The 19,807-nt window shown below is 45.9% G+C and overlaps 1 protein-coding gene across 1 annotated transcript in view; it reads left to right on the top strand.

Moving 5' to 3' along the window:
• The first annotated feature begins 1,447 nt into the window (after positions 1 to 1,447).
• mgat4b (alpha-1,3-mannosyl-glycoprotein 4-beta-N-acetylglucosaminyltransferase B) overlaps positions 1,448 to 19,807 on the top strand; it is a 53,697-nt gene continuing 35,337 nt past the window's right edge. The window contains exon 1 of the mRNA XM_080502139.1: positions 1,448 to 1,565. Within this exon, the coding sequence (XP_080358265.1) occupies positions 1,469 to 1,565 (97 nt within the window). The 5' untranslated portion in view covers positions 1,448 to 1,468. The remainder of the gene's footprint in view (positions 1,566 to 19,807) is intronic.

Below are 19,807 nucleotides of genomic sequence, written 5' to 3'. Positions count from 1 at the left end.
TCTCCTTCCCTCCTTCCCATCCTTCCTCTCACCTTCGTGCTCTTCCTTTTCTCCCTCACCTCTTTTCTCTTTTCTACACCTTCCAGCCTTCTTTGGATCTCTTCCCTTCCATCCCTCTTTTCTTCTTCACTCTCTCTCTCTCTTCCTTCCATTGCTTTCCTCCTGCATCTTTTTCTTTGTTCTCCTCTTTCTCTCCCGTCTCTTCTCTTCTTGTTTTCCACTCTACATCCTCTGTTCTTTCTTGAGACGAGACGTCTGGATTCTGCAAAAGAGACTTTCTTGTTTTTCTATTTTTAGAAACGTTGTGTGAAAAAGGCAGGACGACCTGCACGTGCAGCTTCTGGCCACTAGGTGTCAGTGTGACAACAAAATTGAACCAAGACCTTCAAGTGACACTTTATTTCCCATGACTGTATCTGATTACTTTCTCTGGATTACTTTTTTGTTTTTATTTCGTGGTTTTCTTCGTTGCAGTTCATAAACTGTTCATCAGAATCTGTGAGAAACACAAGCTGCTATATTTTAACAAGAAGCTGCAGGAAACATCGAGCGGGTGCAGTTTTTTTTTTAAAATTCTATCTCATCAGATGGATTGTAATTTACAGTTTGTAGAGGAGAGGCAGCTGGATGGACTGATGAAGAGGAGAAAAGCGGGACGTGATGCAGTCAGTACCTCCTGCCTCGCTGCAGGGGGCGCCAACGAGCACACGGGCTTTTCTTCACACCCAGGTGAAGTTTACACTTTTACGAGTTGTGAGCGCACGTGGATGTCAACACATCGAAGATTGCATTAAAATTATTTATTTATTCTCGCCCCTCCTGTGGTTTTTTTTTTAATGTCTTTTCTTCAATTTCATTTTGTCCGTGAGTGAAAATCCAGAATCTCACTTTTTCAGGATGTTTTTCCACACCAGTGGAGATCTGCAGTGAAGACAACAAGCTTCAACTGGGGTTTTTTTCCCCACAATAAAATAGAATAGAAACACGCGATTTATTCTACTTATTGTTTATATCTTTATTAACGTAATTGAAGGTTTTTCATTTCTTGTCTTTAGTATCAGGGGCTTTTATTTGTACATGTGCTACATAAATAAAGTTATTATTATGATTATTATGATTATTATGTCTTGTTTCCCCTCTACCTGTTAGTCTCCTCCCCCCCTACTCTCTCTCGCTCTCTCTCTCTCTCTCTCTCTCTCTCTCTCTCTCTCTCTCTCTCTCCCCCCAGTCTCTCGGTCGCTGCTCTCACGGTAACAGCTCCGCCCGCCTCTCCGGCTCTCGGCGGCTGTCTCCGGGTCTCTACCTGCCGCCGCCGCCCCCCTCCTCCTCCTCCCCCGGCCCCCCCTCCTCCTCCTCCTCCTCCTCCTCCCCGGTCCTCCTCCTCCTCCTCCTCCTCCCCCCCCTCCCGGTCTTACTCCCCTCCGCTCCCCCCCTCTCTCGGTGCGGACATGCTCCCGGGGCTCCGGAGATGAGGCTCCGCAATGTCTCCTTCCTGACGGTCTTGTTGTTCGGGCTGTGCGGGCTGGTCTCCCTGTCCTGGTACACCGCCTTCAGCAGCTCCAGAGGTAAGACCCGGACCGGGGGACCGGGGGGGGGGGGGGGGGGGGGGGGGGGTGTGATGCACCCCGGGCTGAGGAGGAGCGGGAGGAGCTCTGCTGCAGCTCCGCTTTGTGGTTTTTTTTTTTGTGATGTTGCAGGAAAAAAAAAAAAAAAACCCGTTGTTGATGTGAAGCTGCGGGTCTGGAGGTTCAGAAAGAGGGGTGCGCTTGATTTTACACTCCTCACATGCCAGCTGCAGGAGTAGGAAGAGGTGATGTGAGAAGGGGGGGGGGGGGGGGGGAGCGCTCGGTTTGTGGTGCATCACATGCCAGTTAAGGGGGGGGGGGGGGTGAGGACGGTGCTCGTGCACGTGAGGGGGGGGCTCCAGCAGTGAGGTAATGAAGGGAGCGCTCGGTTTGTCACGCGCTGCAGATCAGGACAGCAGGATGAATTATGGAGGGAGCAGGTGGGGAGGGGTTGCACTTTATTCCCCAGTTTTACTTTGAGCTGTTTCACTGGAGGTGATCAGGGGAGCGCTTGGTTTGTCATTCAAGACACACCTGCTGAGGGAGCGAGAAGAGGCCTCGGGGTGCGCTTGATTTTGCTGCAGCTGTATTGTAATAAGGTCTCTGTGGATGTGAGTTCAAGTTCAGAGGGGCGCTTGTTTTGTGGTGTAGTAACTGGAAGAGGTTGGTTTGATTTCATTACCATCGCAGTTTGTGTCCAGGTCAGGAGATGCTCGAGGGCGCGCTTGGTTTGTAGTGCCATGAACGTCACCAAGGCAGACGGGGGGGGGCGCTTGGTTTGTGGCGTGAATGAATGCCTCATTATCTGGAGGAGCAGCAGGGGTGGGTTTGATTTGTTTCTCTCTGAAACAATGAGCCGAGCCTCCACTGGACACTCCAGGTGAGGAGGTGCTAAAGGGAGCACTTGTTTTGTTGTGCATTCGGTGCCACGACACAGGTCAGGTGAGGGGTTTGTTTGATTTAGTTTCATCTCTGCCAGATCGAACACACACAAACTGAGATCCCAGGTTTTGGAATAATGAAAGGGGGCGCTTGATTTTTTGGGGGTGAGGGTTAATCTCGGGGACAGAACATGGGGGGTTTGTTTGATTTTGTGTTGAACTTGTGTTTTGCTCTGTGGAGTCTAACCTCCAGTGCCTCCAGGATGAGGTGCGCTTGGTTTTTGGTTTAATCGTTTAATCGTCACCACAATCTGTGCCGCAGGCCGGGAGGTGTTTAAAAAGGGGCGCTTGGTTCGTTGAGCTCCAGATGGCAGCTGGACTCTTCATTTTTGAGGATGCAGCTCTTAAACATTGAGGTAACAATGGGGTGCGCTTGTTATATGATGCTTCACACGCTCAGTAGACGGATGTGGTCAGAGGAGGGGGTTAGTTTGGTTTTGACATCACTGCGGTGTGGAGACATGTGACATGCAGCTCCATGACGAGGAAACCAAAGGGGCGCTTGATTTTGTTAAATGTGAGGGTGACCGAGAGGTCAGCCTTGTAGCCACTAAGAAAGGAGCGCTTGATTTTGTTGAATGTGAGGGTGACCATGTTGCCCGAGAGGTCAGCCTTGTAGCCACTGAGAAAGGAGCGCTTGGTTTATGTGTGTAGAATAGGAGGACATTGATAGGAGAGTGGGGTTCGTTTGATTTTGTTGGAGTTCCTTGTTGAATCATGGGAGCGCTTGTTTTGGGAGCCAGGTGAAAAAGGATGTTTTGGTTTATTCGGGTACTTCAGGAGGAGGAGCGCTTGGTTTGCACTGCTTTTCAGATCATTTCCTGGGAGGCCGGGTTTTGCATTTTACAGTCGGTGGTCCGAAAGAGAGAAGGTGGCCTATAGGAGCGCCTTGATTTACACGTGTGAGGAAGGAAGTGGCACGGAGAGAGGAACAAGGCCTAAAAACTACAAATCAAGGAGCGCTCGTTTCGAGTCACTGTGCACCTTGTGAAGTGAGCGAGCTTGAGAAAGGTGCGCTTCATTCGGTCGCAGTTACCCCCCCTGAAGTCGACGCTTCAGGTTTGTGAAGTTCAAAAAGGAGCGCTTGTTTTCGTATTACAATTATACACAGCGAAAGGTGACAAGCGCAGGAGAGAGGAGGTGCGTTTGATTTATGTTGCTTTGATCTTTCGTACCAGATGAAGGCAAATGGGTTCAGGAGGGATTTTTTCTGGCAGGTGCGCTGTTTTTGTGTTGTGTATCGGCTTGTTTCGTGTGTGTCGGGCGGTGCGGGAACCGAGATTTTAGAATCTGTTGGGATGCTTTAGAGGTCAAAGGAGCGCTTGTTTTGTGACGCCTCCCGTTGCAGTTGATAAGCCTGAAAGGGACACGAAAATCCTCTTGGATGCTTGAAGGGAGCGCTTGATTTCCATGCATAAACGAGGGGGAATATGGTACAAATTATGGGAGTGCTTGTTTTGTACTAGCACTGCATGCGTGGTAAAGAGAAGCTGTGAAGTTGATCAAGGAGCGCTTGTTGTCGGGCAGTGCAGACTTCTGGTTTGTTTGCGTACGTGCCCCGCCACTCCTGGGGTCAAAGGAGCGCTTGTTTTGGGATCTCTGGTTCGCCAGAGGACGCGGTGGATAAGAGACGGGAGGGGATTAGTGCAGCTGCTCCAGCAGACAGAGTGCAGTGAACGGCGGGGTCTGAAGTGGAGGCGGGAGAATGAAATGGGATGCGTTTGATTTCGTTCTGGCCGCCGGTCATGAAGGGAGCGCTTGGTTTGGGCTCTGTTGGAGGTGGCGTCTGTTGAAGAGACGGGTGGGCGGTGTGGGAACAAAGGAAGACGGGTGGATGCTCTCTGAAGTTGGTGGAAGTGCTCTCCAGGTGGAGGGAGCGCTTGGTTTGTGGTCCGTGGTATGCTGAATGGGAATGGCTCAGATGATGAAGGACGAGAGGAGATTCATACAACCGTTAAAAAGAAAGGGAGCGCTTGGTTTGAAGGACTTATAGAATAGTTGCGGGTGGGTTGGTTTGATTGAGTGGCTCTCCTGAGCAGAGAGGAGCGCTTGATTTTGATGAGTTGAGGCCTGAGGATGCTGGAGAGACGTGCTTCCTGAAGGGGGGGTGGGGTTGAGAATCGGTGTGAAGTTAAAGCGCCGGGTCAGGGAGCGCTTGTTTCGTAGTGACCCAGGGGGCAGTTTGACTCTTTGACCTCTGAGGTAACAAGGGGCGCGTTTGTTTTATTATTCTCCATATGCTCAATTAAAAGGCGTTCAGTGTGTCACGCTGGAGGGGTTCGTTTGTTTCGTGGCACCCTGTTGTCTGGTGCAGACTAAATTTCAATCCCCTGGGACAGTGAGGGAGCGCTTGATTTACACCACCTGAAAGGTGAAATTGAAGGCACAGGCCTGTGGGCTGAGAAGGGTGTGTGGGGGGGAAGGAGCTTTTTTTTTTCTGTTCACAAATGAAAGAAACCTTATGGGCGATAGAGGTGTGGTTGTTGTGGGAGCGCTTGGTTCGTGATTTGTCTCCCAGCAGGTGGGAACACGCTGCAGCTGTTGTGGAGTGGCTGACATTTGGAGCGGGTGGGGTTCTGGGTGCGAGGCGGGTGGTGCTTGAGCTTCGCCGCAGCTGTTTTCTGCTCCGAATCAAAAGTCAAACATTTGAAAGTTTTCGCATCTGCTGGAGGGGTGTGCTTGTTTTGTACACCAGCGTCACATGTGGAGACTTTGTTTTGCAGGAAAGCGCTGCGTTCAAGTGCAGTCGGGAAAAAACAAACCTTCACATGTCATGTTAGAGAAGGAAGATGCTCTATAATCTGATGTTGGAGGAGGAAGATGCTCTATAATCTGGTGTTAGAGGAGGAAGATGCTCTATAATCTGGATTAGAGGAGGAAGATGCTCTATAATCTGATGTTAGAGGGGGGAGGTGCTCTATAATCTGATGTAAGAGGAGGAAGATGCTCTATAATATGGATTAGAGGAGGAAGATGCTCTATAATCTGCTGTCAGAGGAGGAAGATGGTCTATAATCTGGATTAGAGGAGGAAGATGGTCTATAATCTGGATTAGAGGAGGAAGATGCTCTATAATCTGATGTCAGAGGCGGAAGATGCTCTATAATCTGATGTTATCATTTTTATATATTTCATTAATAATTTGTCTTTATTATTCAGATTGAGCTTTAATTTTCTATAACAAAGTCCAAAATGAACCTAAATGGACTTTAATCATATTATGAAGAACATTAAATGTTAATTTATGTATTTTATTCATATTTGTTAGTTTATTTTGGTTACAATTTAACTCTTTTAATTAAATTTCCAGGATGTTTTTGTCACTTCTTGTAAATGTTGCTTTAATGATTTATTTTTTAATTGAGCACATTTTAAGACTCTAATTAAAACATGATTATTCTCATTTATTCTATAAAAACTTTTATTGTCTCCTGTTCGTCACAATAATTCAGCTTCTGCTGATTTATTCAAGTGCAACGTTCCTTTGTTTTTTTTAAAATCTGAATTCTGCAGAAGAAAAGAGGAAATCTGTGACGTGAGCTCAGTCAGGACACACACACACACACACACACACACACACACACACACACCACTCAGGACAGATTAGTTCAGAGGAGCTGCAAGCAGAAGGTGCGTTTGATTTATTCATCCCTCTGAGGCTGCAGTGGCGATGATGTCACTGGGGTCAGAGGTCACCTTCTGATCGAACGCTCTGATTGGCTGTCAGTCGATGGATTAAACTGCAACTTCACACATTTTGTCTTTTTTAAAAATAAAACTGTCATTTGCTCCTTTTTTCTCGTTCGTTTTACAAATTATTTACTTATTTTGGTCAAACTTGGTCTTAAACTGCTGGTTTTTACTAGTTTTCCCATTCGGAGGATATTTTTCGCAGATTAAATCAGACTTAATGACTTAAAATAGCACATTTAGTGGCTTTAAAAATGTAGAAAATGTCCTGTAAAGAGTTAATTTAGGCCCAATTAATTTATAATTGAACAATAAATGAGGTCAGAATCTCATTTTAATAAAACGCCTTTGGCTGGGTTTTTTTTCTTCCTTTATTTGGAAGAACATTCGGTTATATTTACTAAAAGTGCATCGCTTTTACAAATGAACCTGAAATGTGATAAGTGGAAAATAAAACATAGGAAATAAAAGACTGTTTCTTTTATAATCAGGTCGTTTCAGGAAATCCTTCCATTTGATGGGGTTTTCCTGCATTTCTGTAAAAAGGAGAGTATTGATCTCTCCTTTTTCACTCTTTTCTCTCTGCACTTCACCTCCGTTTAGTTTCTTTTTACTCCTCCTCTCATTCCTCATTTCCTAATATTTCCTCACCTCTTTATCTGGATATTGCAACAATAAAAAACATTATTCGCATGAAGTGAAGTGGAAATAAATGAATAAATCCGAAGTGATGGAGTGAGATTCAGATGGAGGAGGAGACGATAAAGACTTTGTCTATAAAAGTTTTACTGAGGACAGAAAACGTGTAGAACTTTTTATTTTCTACATTTCGTCCTCACTAATACTGAGTGTGTATATGAGTGTGTGTATATATATATATATACTAATATCGGCCACAGCAAGTATTTATTCACATGAACCATCAACTCGTCACCTGGTTTCCTCACGTTCACACAGAATTCTGAAGAACTGATGAATCAGAAGAATCCGAAACGACAACAAAGATAAATAAAGTTAAAAAAAATCCAGACTTTTCATAAAAATCAATGAAAATGATCATTAATGCTCAAGTTATCCTGCTTGTGTTTTACTGACTGGAGATTTGTGGAGGTTTTATAGGTTCAGTCGCTGCAGGAGAGGAAACAAACACACACACATCACACACACACACACACACACACACACACACACACTCGGAGCTCTGCGTTGGTGTGTGTTTGACTGTGGACGACCTTCAAATGCCGCCGTCACCTCGGGGTCATATTGCCTCAAACGTCCCCCCTTAACCCCTGTTATACAAGCACACACACACACACACACACACACACACAGATGCAGTGACTGGAAGCAGTTTTTAGTTTTTTTTACCTCCGTTAAACGACTTAGAAATCAATATTTAGTTGTGAATTAATTAACTTCAGTTCACATAAAATTTTTAAATCGTGTTTGAACGCGCGGGGGAGGGGCAGGGGGAGGAGGGGGGAGGGGTGTGTTTCTGTCGTCGCTGTGTGAACGGACGTCGTTTTCGAAAACGTTTCCGAAAAACGAGGCGTTTTCACTTGAAACGTCGACGAACTTTCCTTTTTTTCCACGAGTTGAAAGTGCGACTTCATATTCACCTTCCAATTTGGAACCAGATTTCTTTAACACCTTTTTTTTCCCCTCCTGCCCATCGGATTATTCTTATTATTCTTATTTGTTTGTTTTTTTATTGTATCTCTGGGCTTTGCAGTAAACACTGGTATCAATACAGTTTAAATGTTATCAGCCATTACTGTGGCGTTATGGTTTTTATCGGTAGTTATGGGAGGTAATGGGAGAGTTGTGTGTTAAACAGAGAGGCCCTCGGATAGCCTGGGCTGTCGGCTGCACACACACACACACACACACACACACACACACACACACACACACACACGGGGCGGTGGTGTGTTTCCTGGAGAGTCCCAAGACGCCGTGAAAGGAGCTGCTGAATATTTGATGGCAGGTCCGGCAGGTCGGGTTGCACTCAGCCTGACAGGAAGTGTCTGAAGGACTCGCTAGAAGAAGAAGAAGAAGAAGAAGAAGCTCGACTCGTTTATAAGAAAGAAAGAAAAAAACCTCTTAATTAACTGGAAGGAACCGAAATGAGACGACAAAACAGACATCACACACCTGATCTGCTGATTTGATGAGAGCTCCATTATCATTCTTATCGTTCGCTGTGTTTGTGACACTCCAGTTGTTCCGCAAACATGTTCTCCTGTTAGCAAGACGCACAGACGCAGATTAAATCCTGATATTTAATAATAAATGTGTCAGTCGGTTCAAGGACACGACAATGAATGTCGGCGTTCGACGGTAAGGAATTATTAAGAGTGCAGGAAACACGATCGGTTCTATGTTGTTTGTGTCCCGACGAGAGGAACCGCCACTAGTGGGCGCTGCTGCTGTTTGTTTTTGTAACAGAATGTTTCGTGGTAATAAACTTTAGCGGTGCGAGAACACAGACATTCTAGTGGACAGACCTCCCGAGTTAGAGTGTTATTACTGTGACTGTCAAAATAAAAGCACCAAGTTCCAGGAGACTATGGGACTGGGAGTCATGACGCTCTGGAGGAAAACACTGTGTGTGTGTGTGGTTTCATTGCAAAAACAAATGACAGCACCCTCTAGTGGCCCGGCATGTTAACTACAATGTTTTTTAAAAGTTCCCTCTTATGCATCTTCACCAGAAACGTATAAATGGTTCATATTACACAAAATTGGCTTCCTAAAGGTTTTCCAGCAGTAAGAAATCGTCCCCACATCTGGAACGACGCCCCAGAGGTGTATAAAGTGTGTCCTCTCTCTCTCTCTCTTTTAAAAAGTGTGTTGCTCCAAGCAGCCAATCAGAAATCAAACCCTCTATAGTGTCATCGGGGGGTTTTAGCCAATCACAATCAAGGTAGGCCCCTCCCCCTTTTTGACTCCTCCCACAACCAGGCAGCTCTGCTCTGGCACATGGCGCCACGAGAGGGAAGTACTTCCTCCATCTTCCCATAGATGGGCGGAGCCAGTCCAGCTCACACAGACACAGCAGATTGTGAATGTAGCTCCTAGGGTCCGACATTCTAATGGGGGGAAAATCAAGGCGGAGCTGGAAACGGTGTGACGGAGCGTAACAGCTGGAGAATGTGACTCCTCGAATCCACGTGAAGTCAAACGGTTTGACGTCTGGGAAAGTGTTTGACCTCTCACCGTGACGCTGGGCTTGTTTTCACACGTGACCTTTGACCCCCCCCCCCCTCTTTGCTCCTTGTTTCCCGGCCAGTCAGAGTTCAAACGTTATTTAGCGCAACGTTCTCGTCATTTCTTATGTCTTTCATTGCCGTGGAGGTGTGGAGGTGCTGCAGGTGGCGGCTTCACATGACGGCCGCCGGTTCTCCGGGAACGCCGACGAGTCTGGGCTCAATTTTAGAAGACGAGAATGGAAGGAAAGGTTTATCGACCCTTTTTTTTTTTTTTTTTGAGGCGCTTGAAAGAAAGTACAGAAACCCAGAATGTGTCCGGATTGGAGGGAGTCGATGGCGCCGGCGCTCCTGTGGAGTGGAATTGATCCAGAGAGGAGGAGGAGGTGGAGGTGGAGGTGGAGGAGGAGAAGCGTGAAAAGACGGCGACGAGTTTCCGTTTGGGTCTGAAGCCGTTCGGTCCTGAACTCTTCTGACGCCCAGTGAAGGAGTCTGGATATTAACTGGAGGCAGATGAGTGTGAAAATCTATTTATACATAAAAGGAGGGAACAAAAAGAGATGAGTGGAAGGAAATTTAGAGAGGAAGAGGAGGAGGAGGAGGAGGAGGAGGAGGAAGAGGAGGTGACGGGGAGTCTCTGCACTGAATCAGATCGGCTTCCTCACACAGAGAGAACCATCTGTCTACCAGAGTGTGTGTGTGTGTGTGTGTGTGTGTGTGTGTGTGTGTGTGTGTGTGTGTGTGTGTGTGTGTGTGTGTGTGTGTGTGTGTGTGTGTGTGTGTGTGTGTGTGTGTGTGTGTGTGTGTGTCGGCGAGAAGAAACACCAGTGACTAACAAGGTGAAGCCGCTGCTCCTCAAGTCGAGTCTCTCGCGCCTCATGATTGACTTTTCGGGGCGACTCGTTCAGCGAGGGGGGGTCCCGACGGCCGGGGGAGTTAACGCTGTCATGTCCCTGCAGTGACACACAAACACACACTTACACAGACACACACACACACACACTCCCGGTTGGGCCTCCTCCTGTGGAGGGACCAGTGAAGACCTGCTGCAGAAGTGGGAAAAAAACACACAACGAGACACAAAACAATACAAATTCTTATTTTCTCAGTCTAACTTTACAGATGACCGAATCAGATTTTTCGCGCTAAATCCAACAACAAAAATGTGTTTTATGAATACAGTGGTCCGTCACTATAACACGGTTCAGCTTTCGCGGCCTCGCTGTTTCACAGATTTTTGTGTGTGCAATTTTGCATGTTTTTTTTTTTTTTTTTAAAGGCGTATGAACACGTACAGTGTTCGGTGTCCTGATTGGCTAAGAGAGAACCTACACATTGTATTCTGTGTCCTGATTGGCTAAGAGAGAACCTACACATTGTATTCTGTGTCCTGATTGGCTAAGAGAGAACCTGCACATTGGATTCTGTGTCCTGATTGGCTAAGAGAGAACCTGCACATTGGATTCTGTGTCCTGATTGGCTAAGAGAGAACCTGCACATTGGATTCTGTGTCCTGACTGGCTAAGAGAGAACCTGCACATTGGATTCCGTGTCCTGATTGGCTAAGAGAGAACCTGCACATTGGATTCTGTGTCCTGATTGGCTAAGAGAGAACCTGCACATTGGATTCTGTGTCCTGATTGGCTAAGAGAGAACCTGCACATTGGATTCCGTGTCCTGATTGGCTAAGAGAGAACCTGCACATTGTATTCCGTGTCCTGATTGGCTAAGAGAGAACCTGCACATTGGATTCTGTGTCCTGATTGGCTAAGAGACAACCTGCACATTGTGTTCCATGTCCTGATTGGCTAAGAGAGAACCTACACATTGGATTCTGTGTCCTGATTGGCTAAGAGACAACCTGCACATTGTGTTCCGTGTCCTGATTGGCTAAGAGTGCACCTGCACATTGGATTCTGTGTCCTGATTGGCTAAGAGAGAACCTGCACATTGGATTCTGTGTCCTGATTGGCTAAGAGAGAACCTGCACATTGTATTATGCGTCCTGATTGGCTAAGGGACCGTAGACCCTTGTCAATCAATCTCCGTGTCGTGTCTCACGTACGCGAATGCGTTCGACTTGCCAAATATACATCAATGTCTGATCGATAGCAGTGAGACTCTGAAGTGCTGCATGTTTGCAAGTTCTGTTCCTGATGAGCTCCACAATGTCGATGAAACGTTCTGCACCGACAAAGGCACCTTGCAGTCGCAGCCAAAAGGCAGAGGAATGTTTATGATTTAAAATCCACGAGGGTTTGAACTTTGGGAGTTTAAACAAGAGAGAAATGTGAGAAAATGTTAATTCCTGTCTGAGAAAAGTGTATAAAAGTGTGTGGTGACGGGTTTTACAGCCTTAAAACATATATATTACTTGTGAAAAAAAAAAGAAGAAGTTAATTACTTTGCGGATTTCGCTTATTGCGGGTTATTTTTAGAACGTAACCGCTGTGATAAACGAGGGACCACTGGAATCACATTTTATGAAAATAATAATCGCGGCCAGGACGTTTTGGGTGAACGAACTCCCCCCCCCCCCCCCCCCAAAAAAAATCCAACCTTCAGGAAGATGTTGACTGATAAGATAAGAAAGAAGAATCAACTTGAGACGTTCAGACAAACAAAACTCCCCAGCGGCACTTTTCAGACGTGGATTTTTTTTTCACGAGGAGGTAAAATGTGGAATCGGTTAAAACGATGAAAAGCTTCGGACACGTCCCATAAATCACTCCCAACCAACCGCCCGGGTGTCCATCGTCTCTCGCGTCGTCCCTCCTCTTCGCCTGGGCTCCGTTTCCATGGCAGCCAGGGCCTAAAAAAGAAAAAAAAAAAAAAAACAAGAGTGGAGGGGGCGGAGCCTCGGTTATTATCGCCCAGGTGACGTCAGCTGGAGAGAAGCTGATGGAGCTGGAGAGGAATGTGAGCGAGAGTCGGTGGGACAAACATGGTGTCTATTTATAGAGCGCAGACCCCCCGAAGGACACACACACACACACACACACACACACACACACACACACACTGGGTAAATGCTGGCCGTCCTCTGGCCTCCGGGTCAAACAGCCAAACTCTGTTTGTGTTTTTGGAAGCGATGGCGGCTCCGAGGGTCCCGGAGCTCCACGCAGACGTGCGCGTGAGACGGAAGACGACACGTGAGCGTCGGTCGTCTCACGCCGGAGGCTTTTGACCCCCCCCCCCTCACCCTTCACCCCCCCCCACCCCCACGTCTCCATTAACCGACACCACTAACCGGGTTCACGGAGCTTCTTCCGGCGTCTCCAGCCGGAGGCTCACGTTGCCTCGTTTGACTTCGGTGATGAGGGGGGAAAAGAAAAAAACACCCAGCGTCGTACCTGTAAACTCTGTTTTATTCACAGGAAGCTACAGGAAGTGGTTCAGGAATATCAACTTACATGTGGAAATGGAGAAATAAATGAGATTTCCGGTTACTTTTAAAGCTTGCGACACGTTTTCTGTGCGTCACGAGACGTATAGTCCAGAAAATACGGTAGTTTTACGCTCAGCCGTCTCCGCTAAAGGAGCAGAGGCGGGTAGAAGAGGATTGGAATGGCGGCGGCGGCGGCGGTGGCGGCGCTGAAACCTGACGACGGCCTGCAGACTCCGGCGAGGACCAGGCGTTGTGGTTAATTGGTTGGTATTTCAGTTCCCCTCCAGATGTGAGCCCCCTCGCTCCCTCTAAATGCCCTCTTTGTGAGCCTCAAGTCCCGTTTCCACAAACGCCGTCATTCACGAGCTGCTACCTGACGCCGTTCACCTCCACCTCCCGGGAGGCGGCGGAGGCGTTCAGATCCGTCCACGTTAGCAGGCTCGTCTAATTCACTCGTGTTCTGAGCGACGTTTACGGCGTTTTGTTTTTCTCCCCCCTCCTCCTCGTCAGCCTCAAACTGACCCTTTAATATTTAAATTTTCCACCTGAGTGAGTTCTCGGCTCCACAGACTTGACGCCGATCGGGGGGCGGAACACGGCGCAGGAGCAGGCGGGCCGGAAAAACCGCCTGCGTTTTGACTTTTACTGCAGTTCGACGCTTTCTTTTTTTCTTTTTTTTTTCTTTTTTTTATCATAATTTTCCTCAAGTTACTTTTAAACGACTCAGACATACAGACTTCGGACTTTTCTTGCTTTGTCGAGTGCGTTGTTGGTTTTCAGGAAGTCCACCTATAATGATATAAATGCTCATAAGAATGACAATTACAGAAACGAAAACAATATCTACTTTATCTACGTCACTTAATTGACCCCTTGTACTAGGACTGAACCTGCACTGCCAACACTGGTATTAGTTTTTACTATAGTATGTTTATTGTGCTTTATTCTACACTTTGCCGCGCCCCCCCCCCCCCATCATAGTTTAATTTCCTATTATTTCATCTTACTGTATATTTTGCTCCCCCTAGAACTTATTATACTTTATTATAGTCTGTGATTTTTATCTTTTTGTCCTATTTTTTTATTTACTTATTATTACTTATTACTGTAAATATTTTTGGCCCTTAGGGTTCTTGATTGTATATAAGATACCTCTATTCTTATCTAACTGTTTGCACATTTCTTGTCTTTCATGCTCATGAGTCCTTAAGAGCAGAATGTAACAAGTAAGTTTCTCTTTTGTGAAATCAATAAAGGCACCTTATCTTATCTTATCTTATCTTATCTTATCTTAATAGAAACAAGAGCAAAGCCTCATGTTGGGCTGAAGGCCGAGAACGAACCAGGTTCAGGAAGTGACTAAAATCAGGTTAAATGACGTTTTAAAATCTAAAAAGGTCAAATGTAAGAAACAGATTTCAAACTTCTATATTCCAACTATTGACCATAAGTACAGTTTGTCTGTTTTCATAGAGAAACTGCTGCAGATGAACAGATTTTTTTTTTATCCCATTCGTATTTGCTGGTTTTTTTCTTACGTCTGTATTTAGGCTTATAGAACCACAGTATGACTAAAAGCTCATCCTGGTACTGCCGCTGGATTCCCCAGTCAAAACGCACTGCTACTTCACGACCAGCAGGGACTCGTATATTTCAGAAATCGCATTACGATTACCGGGAACTCGCTAAACGCTCTCAATTCAAACTGCATGACGCTCTGTTTTCATCAAATTGCTGCGTGAACGTTAATCCAGAAACCCTTTGCTGTAATCTACTTAAGTTAATGTAAAAGCACTTTACAGTCACGGCAATCAGACAATTCCGGCCCCAGCCTCCTCCTTCATGCCCCCCAGCTGCACGGCAACATTTCGAAAACTAATGTCTGTTTATACTGGAACTGCAGAAAACGGTGTAGTTTGCACGTTGGCAAACTACATGAAACGACACACTCACACGTATGCGAACAAGAATTGTGATTTAAAAGCAGATATCTTCTACTTGTATACTGAATTCATGCAGCTTATTGACAATGCAGTTAAACGAGGATGTTTTTTTTTAATGTCTTTTTTTAAGTACTTTGCAGTAATATTCGATGAGAAAGCAGCATGACTGGATACTTGAATGCGCCTCTGTGTTGTTCATAAATGGACTGTTTTAACCGGCAAACAGGCAGACTTATCTTCAGGCAGGTTTAAATTTGAATGCGATTTCCATTATTTAATGAAGTGAAGGTGGGGCTCTCTCTCGATGTATTCCCCCGGCCATGTATGCATTCATACAGGAAATAAAGTCTCTGTCCATTACACAACTCCCTTATTACATTCACATCAAACTCGATTAAATCAGATTAGATCTGGAGGGGTGGGGGCGGGGCGGGGGGGGGGGCTGCCAGCCAACATGGCCGCTCTGCCCTAATCAGAATTACATTGCTGGCGCTGCGCTGGTTTCACGTCACCAGATTCACTCTGACAGACCAAAGAAGTGGCAGATAATCAGGCAGCCACCCTGAATCCAGAGCAAACCGGAGTCCCGACACACCTGATGGGATCCGATGGGATTCCTGGACTCAGAGAGAGGCACGAACCAAAACGACCTTCTTAACCCTCCTAAGAAATCCGACATACTTTGATGTCACAGCAATGGAATTGTTTTAAAAAAGTGCCATATGTGAGAGCGACTAACTGACTTCCTCAGTTGGAAATCTAATAGTTTGGACCCAGAAGGTCTTGGTTTTTACAGGATTTGTGTTTTGATTCTTTGGAATTTTCCTGTAAAACCTTAAGAGTGAAGATGACATGTGGATAAAAAAATACATTCCCGCTGGAGAGATTATATCTGTCGCTTGGCCTGGGAGCAGCTTGGGGTTTCCCCAGGAGAGCCAGAGGAATTTTCAGGGGACAGAAATATCTGGGCTTCACTGCCACCCAGACCCCATACACACTCACAGGAAATAAAGATGGACGGATTTGCCTGTTCAAAATTCTCCAGGAGTTATTGTTGAGGGACGTACCCACGGATTACAAGGGTTACAAATTCCTGAACGGCTTTGGGGAAAAAAGAAAAAGTCAGTCATGAGAAGAGACCCTCGTGAAGGAATGCCGAATACTCTCCGGTTGTCTTAAAGGAGCTAATCCCGGAACAGCCTCATGGGATTATTCAGTAAGCCCCCAGAGGTTTGGATTTACCTTTAAAAGGTTTAAAGTAATTCATAAAACGTGTAAAAATACAACAATCTACCAGAGTTAGTCGACCACACATTAGTCAGGACGCTTGGATTCGTGAGCAACGAGCTTAAAGATCAGGCTGAATCCCAAACTGAATCTTTTCTTTAACAATACACATTTTGGTGGGACAAACCCAAATCGTCGTCAGTTTCTACATGATGGGCTCTTCATTAAGGCCTTTTGCAGTCGGGTTTTCAAACTCGGGGGCACGATGAGGCGACAGTCCGGCTCATTGGAGGTTCAAACCCTTGATTTAGGGGCTCCCTTTAGAGTTCTCGCTTCCCGATTGTCCAAAGACTCTGAATATCTTTTAACTCCTGAGCATCGAAACGGGTTAAGCCTGCTGTAATACCAGCTTCTCTAACATCACACACTGAATTGAGAGGATTTTTGTCTTGAAATTCAACCCTCCACCAAACCCTAGAGGAGAACTGACACACTCACAACAAATAACAGAATCTTTTCTCGGACATCTGGTTCCTTTGGCTCATATTGAAACTCTCTAAAGAGCCCCAAAGAAATCCCCAGAAAAAGTCTGAGAAAGGACCCTCATTCGGACCACTGTCAACGGATATTAACACCGCAGTGGTATTACAATAAGAGTAGAATCATAATACAATACCAAACTAGTGGCACGTCCTAAGTGTTATCTGTAAATCGGCTAAACTTCCCGACACTCGACATGCCAGGGAGCGTCTTGACTATGTAAAGTTGGAACATCCCGAGGACCTTCTGGAAGCTTCCCGGGAACATCTGGTCACATCGGTGGGAGTTTGAGAACTCCAGAGTGTCTCGTTCAGAAAATCCCCGCAAGCGTTACAAGAGCCGATTTTTTCTAATGTGGGAATCGAACCTGTGACCCCCCGCCAGCGTGGGACACACAGGAAGACGGAGGGGTGTGTACTGTAGTGGAGTGTTGGGTCACACAGGCGCCCCGAGGAACGAGCCGATTGGCCGACCGAGATAAGAGTCTTGTTACCACGTCAACGGCTGAGTGCCCTGTCTGTCAAGCGTCTGTTCCCACGGTAACAAAAGCTTCCATCACAGCCCCCCCCATCAAACCCCCCAATCCCCTCCACTGTGTGAGTGTGTGTGTGTGTGTGTGTGTGTGTTGGCCTGCTAGTTTTCCTGTCTCTGAGAGGTCACTATGCTCTGCACTAGTTTATGTTTGAGGCTGAAGTTCAGTCAAACCTGAGTCACTTCAACTCCGTAGGATTTAGTCAAAAGTCAATTCTCGAGTTAAAAAAATAAAATCGGCTCAAAATCAGGTTGTTTTATTTTTTTTAGACAAAGTTTAGACTTAAGTCTCAGTTTGGGACACAAGTTGAAAACCAGATCCTCCCAAGAGATTTTCACTTTAGAACTCTGGAACAAAGTCGAGTCAGGCTCTGCAGACCAAGTTCAATTGAGGCTTTAGTTACTTTGGACCAAATCCAAGTGAACTCTCAATTTGTTTTAAATCTCAGGGGTTGTTTAAGGTCGAGATCAAATGTTTGCAGGGTTAGTCCAATATTAGATTTTATGACCTTCGATCGGACGACTTCCTTGTCAAGCTTCAAGTTCTTTGAAAATTCAATATTTTTGAGTCATCGCTTGTTATCCAGGTTCTGTATTTCACAAGTTCTACTTGAATCAGGATTCTTAGTACGACTCCAACTGAACATGCTTTGCTTTCAAACTCCACATTCTCAAGGACAATCGGTCTTTTGATCGCGAGGACAAGATCGGGACCAGATTGTGTAGCAGCCTTCAGCCTTTTCTAAATAACTGTTGTCTCCGTTGAGTTCTCAGGTTTTCAGTGTTTAGATTAAGACACTTGATGGGAAAATGCCTCACTCTTGTAGGTCTACTCCAGCACAAGTCGATTTTAAACTGCTTCACGTAGACTGTGATGTTATACTTTATATAATTCACGGATACTTTATCTCATCGGGGGAGAGCAACCCAAACACCTATACTCAAACTCATCCTCCGTCTCAGTTGGTGTTTCACGGGGTGAGGTGTTTATCTGCCCTCCGTCCGCCCCGGCCTCCTCCTGCAGCACCAACGGAGACTCGACCTTTCGGCTCGTCGTTCACGTCGCCGTCGGACAAAACTCTGAGTGACGGCGTCGTTCCTCATTCAGGGTTGTAAATCTGGAAGCAGAGATTTGATGTCACGCGTTTTACTTTATACGCGCCGTTCATTCAGGGTGTAGCGGCTGGTGAGTCCCTGCAAGGCTCCGTGACGTCATGTTTTCAAACTGAGAGGATAAAATGTATGTGTATGTGTGGTTTTTTTTTTTTCCTATTCCACAAACTGCCGTTGGTGTGTGTGTGTGTGTGTGTGTGTGTGTGTGTGTGTGTGTGTGTGTGTGTGTGTGTGTGTGTGTGTGTGTGTGTGTGTGTGTGTGTGTGTGTGTGTGTGTGTGTGTGTGTGTGTGTGTGTGTAACATCTGGGAGGAACAGGCCGTTAAAGTGTTTGAAGGAAGTGAGAGGTTAGTGAGAGCGCCCACTGTCAGGGAGCCCACACACACACACACACACACACACACACACACACACACACACACACACACACACACACACACACACACACACACACTGCTGCCTTGTTTAAAGAGAAGTGATACTCGAGCTGAGTGAGTGAGAACAGAGTGCTCAGTGTAAAGTCCACTCACTCAGCCTGATGGCAAAACACACACCCACGCGCACACACACACACGCACACACCAACACACACACCCGCTATAAAGCTTGACCCAGTTGTATCTTTAGCTGTTAATTCCAGTATTCACCCTTGAAAACATGTCGACTGGTTGCGGGCCATTACGCAATGAGGACCCCCCGAATGTAGGTCGGTCCCCATAAATGCAGTGTGTCCCCAGTTTTTGAGCCCAACAAAGTGATGAATACAAGTACACACACACACACACACACACACACACACACACACACACACACACACACACACAGAGTTCCCATTGACATAAATCATGTGCTAGCCCCTGATGGGGACCCTCACCTCCACAACTAAGCACAGAAACCTAATCCGGTCCCGCCTCCTCAAACTAAACCCGATTGTATTGTTGGCTATAAAACCCCCACGGTCACCCCTGAACGTCTAAAACCGGCGTGGGGGGAGAATTTTCAAAATGTCTTCCCCTCCAACGTAGGGCAGACCACTCTGACGTGGCGAGGAGTACAAGAATGCATGTATAACACAAACACTGGTTGTTGGTCCAACACACTGACCTTTTGCATAGATAAAGAACATTATTGTAGATTTTGCATCTCTATTGCAGTTATTTTGAATATTTCTTTTGGTAAATGTCCAGCTTTTCGGTCGGACTTGTTCTGGTGGTCTTGTGGACCTTTTTTAAAAGGACTTATGTCTTTTCAAAATTAATCTGGGTTGTAGATTGCATTGAGATTCTTTTTTTTTGGACATATGTGTCATGTTTTACGTGACATTTGCATTGTTGTTGTTGCTCTGGGTATTTCTGGTCATCACATTTTACCCCCCCTCCCCCGACACACACACACACACACACACACACACACACACACACACACACACACACACACACACACACACAGTCTATTTACTGGAAGAGTTCACAAGCAGAAATTCATGGAAGCAAATCTCCAAGCATCAGAGTTTAATCAATGGACTCTGTGTCATCGACTGTAAACAGGAAAGACTTGGAGCAACGACAGTGAAATCAAATAACATGTGATTCTTCTCCACCTTATATATTTATAAAGAGTCTAAAAAAACAGAGTTTATCAGCCATGAAAAAGGGGTAAAA

Source organism: Blennius ocellaris, assembly GCF_963422515.1.
Source record: "Blennius ocellaris genome assembly, chromosome: 9".
Classification (NCBI taxonomy): domain Eukaryota; kingdom Metazoa; phylum Chordata; class Actinopteri; order Blenniiformes; family Blenniidae; genus Blennius; species Blennius ocellaris.
Note: the sequence above shows the minus strand (reverse complement) of the source record. Positions and strands in the feature narration are given on the sequence as shown.